General features: G+C 46.3%; 1 protein-coding gene across 1 annotated transcript; it reads right to left on the bottom strand.

The window, feature by feature from the left end:
- Positions 1 to 3,962: 3,962 nt before the first annotated feature.
- LOC121445351 (cytochrome P450 1A2-like) lies at positions 3,963 to 11,613 on the bottom strand. The gene is made up of 7 exons (XM_041647449.1): positions 11,505 to 11,613; positions 9,547 to 10,383; positions 8,862 to 8,979; positions 8,208 to 8,297; positions 7,747 to 7,870; positions 6,399 to 6,485; positions 3,963 to 4,617 (listed from the first exon to the last, which is right to left on the bottom strand). The coding sequence occupies exons 2-7, from the start codon at positions 10,372 to 10,374 to the stop codon at positions 4,323 to 4,325; spliced, it is 1,542 nt and encodes a 513-aa protein (XP_041503383.1). The 5' UTR covers positions 10,375 to 10,383; positions 11,505 to 11,613; the 3' UTR covers positions 3,963 to 4,322.
- Positions 11,614 to 11,938: the final 325 nt, after the last annotated feature.

Raw genomic sequence — 11,938 nt, 5'->3', positions numbered from 1 at the left:
TGAAATAATCAAACAGAAACCATATTATTTAAAACAGTGCTTGGCCCATTAGCGTTAGCTTCTTATTGGCTAACTCTTACATATTAATTTAACCCATCTCCATTAATCTCTGTAATGCCATGTGGCAGTGGCTTACCAGGTAAAGTTCCAGCATCTGTCTCTGGCAGGCCTACATGGCTTCTCCTCACTCTGCCTCCTCTCTCCTAGCATTCAGTTTAGTTTTCCACTCCTACCTCTGTTCTGCCCTGCTATAGGTCCAAAGCAGTTCTTTATTAACCAATGGTATTCACAGCATACAGAGGGGAATCCCACATCACTATCATGCCCAGGGAGTCTTCCATTTGGCTAAAGACTCTAGAACGTGGTCCATGCCCCTCAGACTGGATCCATGCCTCTTCTCTCAACGAGGAGTGAAGAAGAAGGCCGCTGCTCCCTGCTCTCCAAGAGCTGGGCTTTCTTCCTCCTTAGTGGGCTGTCTCAGAGCAGGGGCTTTCCTGTGGAACTCTGTCCCCTTTTCTGTTTTTTTTTTTTTTGTTTTTTTTTTTTTTGATTTTTCGAGACAGGGTTTCTCCGTAGCTTTTGGTTCCTGTCCTGGAACTAGCTCTTGTAGACCAGGCTGGCCTCAAACTCACAGAGATCCACCTGCCTCTGCCTCCCAAGTGCTGGGATTAAAGGCGTGCGCCACCATCGCCCGGCTCCCCTTTTCTGTTTTGAAATATCTAGGACTGGGCTATGGCCTGATCAGTCTTGGAATCCTGGGGCATCAGTCTCTCACTTTTGAATGAGATTGCCCAGGGATAGAGATGTGCCCTTCTGAGTCTAGGAGATGAGCTGTCTGGAATTCCTTGAGGAGTTTGCCTTGGGTTTGAAGACAGGCGGGTCATAGACAGATGGAACTCCAGAAAGGGGCTCCATTGCTCCAGAGTTTATCACAGGTTGGCCCTGCTTTCACCTCCTAAACATTATTATTATTATTACTTTTTAAAAAGATGATCTATCTTATTTTTAAAATGTGTGTAGTTGTGCGGGTGTGTGTCTTGTACGTGTGTGTATCTGTTTGTATGTATGAGTGCTTACAGAGGTCAAGGTGTCTTGTCCTCTGGACATGGAATTACAGGCAGTTGTGATCTCCTGATGTGCTGCTGGGAAAGGAAACTCCAGGGGAGCAGTACCTGCTCTAAACTGCTGAGCCATCTGTCTGGAACTTTGTATGGAGCTGGGCAAAGTTAAGCAGCATACTACATGAAGAGGGGAGGTTGTGGGCCAAAGCACCCACCAGTCTTTCCACTTCCTCTTCCGCAAGTCTCCAAACGGTCCACACAGACGTTCCACTCAGGAATGAGCATTTCACAGTCACTTTGACCAGTCATTAGGAGCTCCAACATTATCTTTTTAAAATATATACTCCAAATATTTATTGTTTTCAAAGTCACAGACAACCATGGTATGGCTCTCTAGGCTGTTAGTTCAAAGACGACTAACGTCTTTGGAAATAGGTCTGGCTTTTTCTTATTTCAGAGAATCATAACTTGTTGGACATATTTAGTTGGAACTTTCTGAGTCTTAAAGAGAGCAGAAATGAACTGAAGGAGCAAGCGTGCAGATGGAATCCGACATAGTAGCGCATGCCTTTAATCCCAGCCCTTGGGAAGTAGAGGAAGGTGAATCTCTGGGTTTGAGGCCGGTCTACTGAGTAAGTTCTAGAACAGCAGTGCTACAGAGAGAAACCCTGTCTCAGAAAACTAAAACAAACAACAAACAAAACAAAACAATGACCATCCCATTTCTAGAATTCTTTCATAATCCCAAACAGAAATTATATTCCTTAAATACCAAGTCAAAAAAATAAAAAAACCAAAAAAACAAAAGAAAACAAAAAACAACCCAGCTCCTCATTCTTGCTTTCTCTAAACCTATGGAAACCTCTAGTTCTTATGCAGATTTATCTACTTTGGGCTGACCAGTGTTCCTTTCTGTGAGCTGACCACACGTCTGAGTCCTTTCTCATGGTTGTGTCCAAATGCCTCACAGGGATCCACTTAGGGAGGAAGACTTTACAGGGATTACAGTTTGAGGAGATACACTCTGTCTTGGTAGGGAGGGTATGGAGGAGCAGGAGTGGTGTGGTCACATCATAGATAAATCTGTGTTTATCTTCATGAGGGACTACTGAATCATTCTTCACAGAGGCTGAAACAGAGTGTATTTCTACCAGCAACATATGAAGGTTATACTTTTTCCACATGCTCCCCAATACTTATCATGTTCCATTTAAAAAATTAGTGACATCCTACGTATCAACTTGACAGAAACTAGAGTCACTTGGAAATAAGGAACCTCAACTGAGAAACTGTCTCCCTAAGACTGGCCAGTGGGCATGTATATGGACATTTTCTTGGTTAATGATTGGTGTGGGAGGGTCCAGCCCACTGTGGGCAGTGCCACTCCCAGCCAAGTGGTCCTGAGTTGTGTAAGAAAGCACTAAGCCAGGAAGCAGTGTTCCTCTATGGTTTCTGCTTGAATTCCTGCCTCAAGGTTCCTGTACCTTGAGTTCCTGCCTTGACTTCCCTTTATGATGGACTCAATTGTACGTGACAAGTGGTGCCATGGATATCTATTACATTTATTTATTTATTGAGACAAGCTCTCACGATGTAGCTTTGGTTGAGCTTAAATGCATAAAGATCCTCCTGCCTCAGCCTTGTAAGTGCTAAGATTAAAAACATATGTCACTACATCTAGCTAAATTTGATTTTGTGGGAATAGGATTTTGCTATGGTGCCCATGCTTATGGTGAACTCCTGGACACAAATGACCCTCCTATCAGTCTCCTGTATGACTGGGCTCACAGGTGTTTGCTACCCACCTCACCTTATTGTGGTTTTCATTTATGCTTCCCTAGTGACTTATGGTATTGGAAGTCTTGCCTTACGTTCATTGGTCCATATATTTTTAGAGATTTATTTATTTTTATGTGTATGGATGTTTGGCAGTATGTATATATTTGTGTTTCATATGCATGCCTGGTACCTGTTGAGGTCATAAGAGGACATCAGATCCCCTAGAGTACAGCTATAGACAGCTGTGAGTGACCATTTAGTTGCTGAAAATTGAACAAGGAGCCTCTGGAAGAGAAGACAGGGCTCTTTAATCACTGAGCCATCTCTCTAGCCCGATTGTTTATATTTTTAAGAGAATTGTTGACTCAAGTCCCTTGTAAACTTTTGAACTGGGGTGTTTTTGAATTATAGAAGGTCTTTGCATGTCCCTGACATAATGTACATTTTATAATTATCTTCCGTCCTGTAAGTCCCTTTTCCTCTTTTGTGTTGGGGTGTGTATGTGAGCATGTATGTGGGGTGTTTATGTGCACATGTATGTGGGGTGTTTATGTGCACATGTATGTGGGGTGTGCACGTCCAACTCCTGCATATGCATTCAGAGGCCAGAGAAGTGTGGCAGGGATCCTACTCTGTCACTCTAAGCCTTATTCCTCTGAGACAGGATTATGTACTGCACCTGTGAGCTGGCTGTTTGGCTAGGCTGGCCAGTAAGCTCACAGAACCTACCTGTCTCTGCCTCATAGCTTTGGGGTTATAGGCAGGTATGGCCACGTCCCGATGTTAAACATGAGTCCTTGGGGTTCAAACCTAGGTCCTCAGGCTTACACAGTGATCACTTTTGGCCACAGAATCATCTGGCCAGGTCCCTGTCTTCACTTTCCAGTCAACCCACATACATCTGGGGTTGTGATTCTCCCCTCACCATGAAAAGTCACAGCTTCTACTTTTTGAGGATAGGATATAGGGACGACATGTCCACCACAGGCTGGTTCCTTCCTCGCTGTCCCTTTTAAGTATTCAAAGACTGAAGTCCTAGAAGAAGAGAGGAAGAGAAAGCAGGAAAGAGGAGCCCACATTAACTATGAGGAAACAGAATGAGGGCTGCTTGGAGTCGCAGGCTCAAGCAACAGAGGTTTATTACCCTACAGACCGCACGAGTGAACTTTGAAAGAACTGTGTTAAGTGAAAAGAGCCAGTCACAGACCACACATCATGGGGTTTGTGTGAAATGGCGACAGTAGGCAAATCTACTGTCAAAAGCTGGATTGGCATCTGGAGGGGCAAGGGAGACAGGTTAGGAGGAATAGTCAAGAATATTAATGGGTACAGGTATGGGGATTATGACAGACAATATTCTAAAATTGATTGGAAGTGAGTTAAATGGTGAAAGATTTGTACTCCAAAAAAGCTGTCATATAGAAAGGAAGGAAAAAACAAAGGTGACAGCCCCATGGCTGCCTCTTCCCGTCTCGGCCATCTTCACTTGGAAAAGCGTGGCCATGCCTGAAGGTGTTTGCAGATCGGAGGCTTCATGGTCAGCCCGTAGGTTGGTGTCAGGTCCACCTTGAGGCCTGGTGGCACGCTGAACTCCAGCTGCTGCAGCAGGATGGCTAAGAAGAGGAAGACTTCCCACTTGGCCGGGGTCTCTCCAATGCACCGACGCTTTCCCAGGCCAAAAATCATGACCTTTTCACTCAGAGTCTTGTTGATGGCTGTGCTGTCCTCAGTAAGAAACCGCTCTGGACGGAACTCAAAGGGGTCTTCCCACTGCTTCCTGCAAGAGGAACAGATAGGACCTGAGTGGGTGGGCTCTGGGAGGAAAGGGGAGCTATGCCCTCCCAGCTTCTGTGAGAACACGGTGTTAGAAAAGACTGAGGGTGCCGGGCGGTGGTGGCGCACGCCTTTAATCCCAGCACTCGGGAGGCAGAGGCAGGCGGATCTCTGTGAGTTCGAGCGAGGCCAGCCTGGTCTAGAAGAGCTAGTTCCAGGACAGGAACCAAAAGCTACGGAGAAACCCTGTCTCGAAAATTAAAAAAAAAAAAAAAAAAAAGACTGAGGGTAACAAGAGCCTGTGGGGAAGGTACCAGACTCGGTGTTTATCTCCTTTGTGATGGTTCTTTTGTGTTTGTTTGCTTTCACACTTGTGTTTGTTTGCTTCTGTGGGTTTGAAGTTGGCCTTGAACTCCATAGATGACCCCAGGTCATCTTGTGTGAGATTCTGACCCTTCTGTGTCTACCTCCAAGTGCTAGGATGAAGGCCTGGGCTTCCACACCTGGTGCTGGGGATGGACCTGGGCTTTGGGCACAGTAGAGGGCACTCTACCCACAGAGCTGCACCTCCAATCATGATAGTGCTTCTGAAAAAAACATTCTCTCTAAAACGACCCACCATAAGGAGAGTGGATTTTGATTATTTTCAATTTTTAAATTATAATTTTATTTATATTTTCATATGCATGTGAAGGTCAGAGGACAACATGCAGGAGTCAGCTCTCCTCTTCTACCCTGTGAGGTCTTGGGATTGAACTCAGGATGTTAGGTGTGGAAGCACATGCCTTTACCTGCTGAATCATTCCCATGATGCAAGATGGTGGTTTGGTTTGTTGTGTTGGTTTTTCAAGACAGGGTCTGTCCTGGAACTCTCTCTATAGACCAGGCTCTCAGAGAATTGAGAGGTCAGCCTGCTTCTGCCTCCCAAATGATGGGATTAAGGTGTATTGGAACACAACCAAATGACTGATAGTGGTTTTATTAGTTCTTTTTTTTTTGGGTGTGTGTGGTTCTGGGAATTGATCCTAGGACTATCCACATCACATACACTACCAATGCTCTGATTCATTTCATGAAGGAAATAATGCTTTATCAAAAGGAAATTGAAAGAAGGAAAATATATTTCTCTCCCTCATATTCCCTGTATGCCTGTAGCAAGAGGGAATCACGGGCTTGTTTGGCTTATGCTTCCTTTATGAACTAAACACTGACAATACAAATATGAATGGGTTCTCATGTCAATATGTCCTGGCCTGGATGGATCCCCTATCTACAAATTAGAGAGGAATTTTCCAAGGAGGTCAATAGACCATTGGCATAATTCATATAATGTATCCTCATTATCCATCCAACTGGGACCTTGGAGCACAGGGAGACATTCTAGTCAATCTCTCCTTCCTTCCTTCCTTCCTTCCTTCCTTCCTTCCTTTCCCTCCCTCCCTCCCTCCCTCCCTCCTTTCTTCCTTCCTTCCTTTTTTCCTTTCTTGAGAGACGTGTGCAGTCTAGGCTAGCCTAAAACTCACCAAGAAGTTCAGACTGGCCTTGAACTCACTCTAATCCTCCTGCCTAGCCTCCCAAGGAGACTTGATTACAGGATTCACCATCCACACCAGATACCTAGTTAAGTTCTTCTGTACACCGAGTTTGAGGAAGTGGCTCTAAGTTTTGTTACTTGGGACAGGCTATGTAGCAGTGAATGTTGGTCCTTATATAAGCAGTTCCCGAAGGGACAGACAACCTTCCTGATACTGAGCATTGACCTTCCCGCCAGGGCTAAGTACTCACTCGTCATGGTTGACCTGCCATTGGTTTATGAAGATACAGCACTCCTTAGGAATGTGGAAGCCATTCAGTGAGGTGTCCCTCGTTGTGCTGAGGAGAGAAGAGAGCTGTGTCCAGTCAGGGCTTGGAGAGGCTGTGGTGTGGCGTGTTCCTCCCTCCACTGCATCCCAGTGTCTGATTACCACAGTCTCCAAGTTCCATACTGGAAGGTCATATGAAGGGCGGGGAACATGGGGGGATTATCCTTCCTTTTGCTAGGATCCTGTCCTACAACTTCAACACTTCTTTACTAGACTTTTCTTTTCTTTCTTTCTTTCTTTTTTTTTGGTTTTTCGAGACAGGGTTTCTCTGTGGTTTTGGAGCATGTTTACTAGACTTATCTTGTGCCCAGATGTTGGCAGAGGTTTCTGTCCCATTCTGACCCAATGTCATTCAGTCACCATGAAACACACAGAGGCCTACATTACTTATAGACTATTAGGCCTATTAGTTCAGGCTTCTTATTAACTAAACCTTACATCTTACATTAACTCGTAATTCTTGTCTGTGTTAGTTACATGGCTTGGTACCTTTATCAGTGAGACATTCTCATCTTGTTTCCTCTGTGTCTGGGTGACAACTGCAGATTTAGCCTTTTTACCCCCAGAATTCTCCTACTATACTTGCCCTGCCTATACTTCCTATCTGGCTACTGACTAATCAGCAATTGATTAAATCAATACAAGTGTCAAATCTTTACAGGGTACATGATCATTGATCCACAGTGGTCAGATGTGCACTGGGGCAGTCTCTGAAGCCAAGCAATCAGGGGATGGGCCTTGCCCTGGGGAGTTTGCAGATTTTGTACCAGGAATAACTAGCCTATGGGGTGGGCAGAGGTGAATGTTCACTCTCACAGTCAGGGAACTTGGGCTGTAAATCTTACAAATCCTGGAGGATGAAGCTCTACTTGGCCGATAGCCAAAAGAGGCTTCTAGATGGAAGAAGACTCGTGTCTCAGGATTGACCTTTGGTAAGGGTAGAGTTTGGGAGCCAGATAAGTGGTTAGACACATCTCTGGGCAGAAGGTCTGGTTTAAGCAAAGTTGACAGGTATTTGGATTACCCTTGTGAGGGACAGTGAGGAGGGCCTGGCTGGAGCAGAAGATTCTATAGAGAGCATACACAAGTGGAGGTGAGGGACTGCTGAGGCCATAGCGACTGGACTGGGTAGGGCTAGACCAGAGATTGTGAGGTCAGATGTTGAATTTACCATGTTCAGGAATGAGATACAGCCTGAGTTGTTCCCAGAAATCAGGAACAGGGTAGGTGAACAGTATGACAACTTAGGGGTCACAGAAGAGGGCCCTTACCTGTGGGGGATGGTAAAGGGGACAAAGGATGTGTATCGGAAGGTCTCCAGGATGAAGGCCTCCAGATAGGGTAGCTGAGGTCTGTCAGAAAGCCGTGGTTGCCGATCCCTGCCAATCACTGTGTCTGCAAAGCACAGGCAGAGCTCATGGGGTGTTGACTGCTCCACACACATGTGTCCTTGTTATACTAGGGTCACTCTATGTTGGCTATGTTTACGCACGTTTCTGAGACCCCATGGTCCACCCACAACTCATGTACACAAGTGGGGGATGCTATGTTCCTAAGACTTACACATAGTAGACACATGAACAGGTATGGTCCACCCACACCTATGTGCACAAGTGGGGGATGCTATGTCCTAGGACTTACACATAGTAGACACATGAACACTATTTGTAGATCAACAAGTGACCTGGAGGCTCAAGGCTTCTCTGACTCGAGGGTCGAGAGCAACACATACCCAGCTCCCTGTGGATCTTCCTCTGCACATTGGGCCGTGTCACAAGGAGCAAAAGGCTCCAGGAGATGGCTGTTGTGACTGTGTCAAATCCTGGGCAGCAGGGAGTGGGGAGAAGGAGAAAGGACAACAGGGAGAAGGAAAAGATTTAAATGAGCTTCGCCATAAATGGAAAAAAGTCCTGTCCTCTCGGGCTCCTATTCCTGTGTATCCTGAGAGAAGGGCTGAGTCCTCAACAGAAACTTGAAGCCAAGCATGATGTCTTATACCTAGAATCCCAACACTATGGAGTCTAAAGCATGAGAATTGTCACAAGTTTGAGATCAGCCTGGGTGGGATACAGAGATGAGACCTTGTCTCAGACAAAACAAGTAAGAAGCAACCAAATAAAGCAAAGAAGAACCTATTTAAGACTGGTTTCATAGTCAGCTGCTGGAATTATAAACCTGGACTTCAGGTTGTAGAACCCTTTTACTTTCCAGGTAGGAAAACCAAGGGCCCAAAACAATAAGGACTAGGTGGATTTCGCCCGGGAGTTAATGGCACATCATGACATCACACTTGTCTGTCCTGTGTCACCTGCCATGTGGTTGGTGAGTTTGGTGGGTATGGGTAAATAGCCACTGATGGAGAAAGGGGCGGGGGCATGGCTCCTACCAGCTCCAAAGAGGTCATTGACAATGTTGACAATCTTCTCCTGGGGGATTTGGACACCGTTGTCTTTGGAGTTCTCAGTGTGCATGAACAGGGCACCTGTGATGTCCTGGATATTGTTCTAGGGGAACCAAATTTAGAGGAACTTTAGCATTTCGAGAGCCAAAGGTCACACCATGCCCTATCCCATTTGAGATGTCCTCAGTGCCAAGGTTCTGCCTTGTCTTCTGCGCACTGGGCTGGGACTCAGAGTTTTGAACTGGCATCAGCCCTAAATAGAGCATAGTCAATCATGTGCCACCAACCCTTCTTCCCCTAACCACAGGGGTCAGGTTTCAGAGAAGGAAGTATGTGTGAATCAGGAAAGAAAAGTGTCCTGAAGCTGGAGTTTATCCCCTGTTGAGGTTCATGTTCCTACAGAACAATGGCCTTTAGATGAACAACACCCCATATTGCAAAGCTCTGCCAAGGCTCCAGTCACCTGCCCCTGTTTTCTGGAGTTAGGAGTAGCCCTGGGGGCAGGAGAGGTAGGGAACAGGGCATGACTGCAGGTCACAGGTCTCTGAGTGGTCCTGAGCCTTCCTAGTACTTGAGAGCACATGGCAATACAAGTACCTTGGAGTAGGATGTGAGGAGATGTTCTCTGGGCCTGTGAGTGATGGATTTACTCTCTGCCTCCCAGTCTCACCTTGTTGAAGTCTTGATAGTGCTCCTGGACGGTCTTCTGTAGGAACAGCACAAATTTATCATTGAAGTTCTTAAACCTCTTGAGGCCTGGGTTGGGCAGGTAGCGCAAGATGGGGAAGAAGTCCACAGCATTCCCTGATGAGACATTCTCTGCAAAGTCATTGCTGTTCTTCACGATGCTCAGCATCTCTTCACTCTTCCGGGGAAAGTTCTTCCCAAAGCACATGGCTCCAATGACATTAGCCACTGATTCCACCACTAAGTTGACAGGTTCGAAGTGCCCAACTTCTTCCATCTGCTTCTGGAACTTGCTGACTAGATGGTTAGCCTCCTTGCTCACATGCTCCTCTAAGTAACAAGAGGACGATGAGTTTGGGTCTGAAGCTATGGAGAAACTCTTCAGAGCATCCATGGCTAGGCGGCGGCGGGCAACCCACACAGGTCCAGTGTCTTGGTTAAAGGTCAAGCTCTGGCCATCAGTGATAAATGTGAAGCTGTAGAGGTCTGGTCGGCCCTTGAAGTCATCTCCCTTCTTCACCAGGGCCTGCCGGATGGTGTCCAGGCCACTCAGCACCACCACAGGGGTGGAGCCAATGCGGATCTGCAGCACGTCCCCATACTGCTTGCTCAGCTTGGTCAGAGACAGGTGTGGGTTCTTCCCCAGGGTCAGCATATGCCCAATGATGGGCCATCCCCAGGGTCCAGGTGGACTCTTCAGACCTTTGGGGACCCGGGTTCTTAAAGCTTTGACCACATAAAATACTATACAGAAGATGGCAGTGGCCAGTAGTAGCTCTGGGGTCAAGGAGATGTTCTGGAACAATGCCATCTGTACCAGCTGCAGGGGAAATGGAATGGTGGGGTGGTTTAGCACGGATTCTGAGCCTCCCTTTCTTCCTTCACTCTCTCATTCAGTCGGGATACTTTCTGTTTGACTTTCAGCCACACACCAGGACACTGAAGATATACCTGTCATGTGTCCTGCTCCCTCAGGAATTTGCCCTCACCCCATCGCAGAATTCAAGGGCTGCAAAAGAGTCTCACAAACCTTATGTTTCCCAACTTTAGTGTCTGAACTTCCAGCCCAGGCTCTCCTGTCTATGTCTTCTCCCATTTCCATTTCTGAGACTGGTGTGGATACAAATGACCATTCCAAAACAATAAAGCTAAAGACATCTCTTCACCAGCCCCAATTACAGAGTTTTTGCTGGGCTTTCTACCAAAGGGTCTAACACAGTGTGGGCTCCCTGTTGGAGCCCTCTACACACCCATGGAGCAGAAGATGTCCCCTTGCCCAAGCAACAGAAGGTCAGTGTCCCTGGAATTATAGCAATGATCTGTGGCATTCCCCTTCCTCGATGACTCTCTATCAATACCACAGGGTTATCTCCCCCTAAAATGAGTCTTCATTGACCTTCATGATTGGAGGTTGCAGTAGGCTACAACCAGGTCTAAGGCTCCCCAATGCCAGGAAGGTGTTCTGTTCTTTTCACTCACTCCAAACAACAGTTCTTAGAGACAGCCTATTTGAAACTGCCTAATTAAAGGGAGGAAGCCAGTGAGTTGGCTCAGTGGTTCAAAGCCCTTCCTGCCAAGCATGACAACCTGAGTTTAAACCCTGGAATTCACATGGTGGACAGAGAGAACTGACACCTGAGAGTTGTCCTCTGAGCTCTAGCATTCACACACAAACAAACTGACAGATACACATACACACAGAGACAGACAGACAGACAGACACACACACACACATACACACACTGAGAGAGAGACACACACACACAGAGACAGAGAGACAGCCAGAAAGGTTTAGAAAGAGACGCCAACATCCAGGGCTGAGAAGCAAGGCGCCAAGCCTCAGATCTCCTTTTGTCCCTACAGGGTCCTCATTTCTCTATCTCTAATAGTATTTAGGATATAGAAACTGATCTCATGATCAGAAAAGACATGCAGACATACCTAAATGGTAGGAGCTGGAGATCACAGAGTCATAGGAGTAAGTCCAGGACTTCTTGGTTCAGATGATTGGGCCCAACTGTCCAGGTCACTTGATATCAAAGCTGGATACTGTGCAAAGTTGGAAGGATCAATTCTTGGCTTTGGGTCAAGATCCCTTGTCTCCTCATTCTAGTCAAGTCACAGGAATAGTTCTTTGGGTCAGAATCTGTTCTGATTTGGTGGCGATAAGTATCCATGGCATTTTAGGGTTCAGGGTGTAAGAATTAAGTCTGTGTACAGTATATACTCTTTTGCACTGTACCATAAGTAAAGGGACAATCTAGACCCCAGGTCAGGCCAACCAGGCGCAGCTCATGCTCCCTGTGAAGGCAGAGAGGGAGTTGCATTATTCTACTGACTTTTCTCCATTGACACACTAAGTGAGTACGTTAAGG

The sequence above is a fragment of the Microtus oregoni genome, unplaced genomic scaffold, assembly GCF_018167655.1.
Source record: "Microtus oregoni isolate MIOR12 unplaced genomic scaffold, Mior012 000179F_ref0000403, whole genome shotgun sequence".
Taxonomy (NCBI): Eukaryota; Metazoa; Chordata; class Mammalia; order Rodentia; family Cricetidae; genus Microtus; species Microtus oregoni.
The sequence above is the reverse complement of the archived record's forward strand: the minus strand, read 5'-3'. Positions and strand labels throughout refer to the sequence as shown.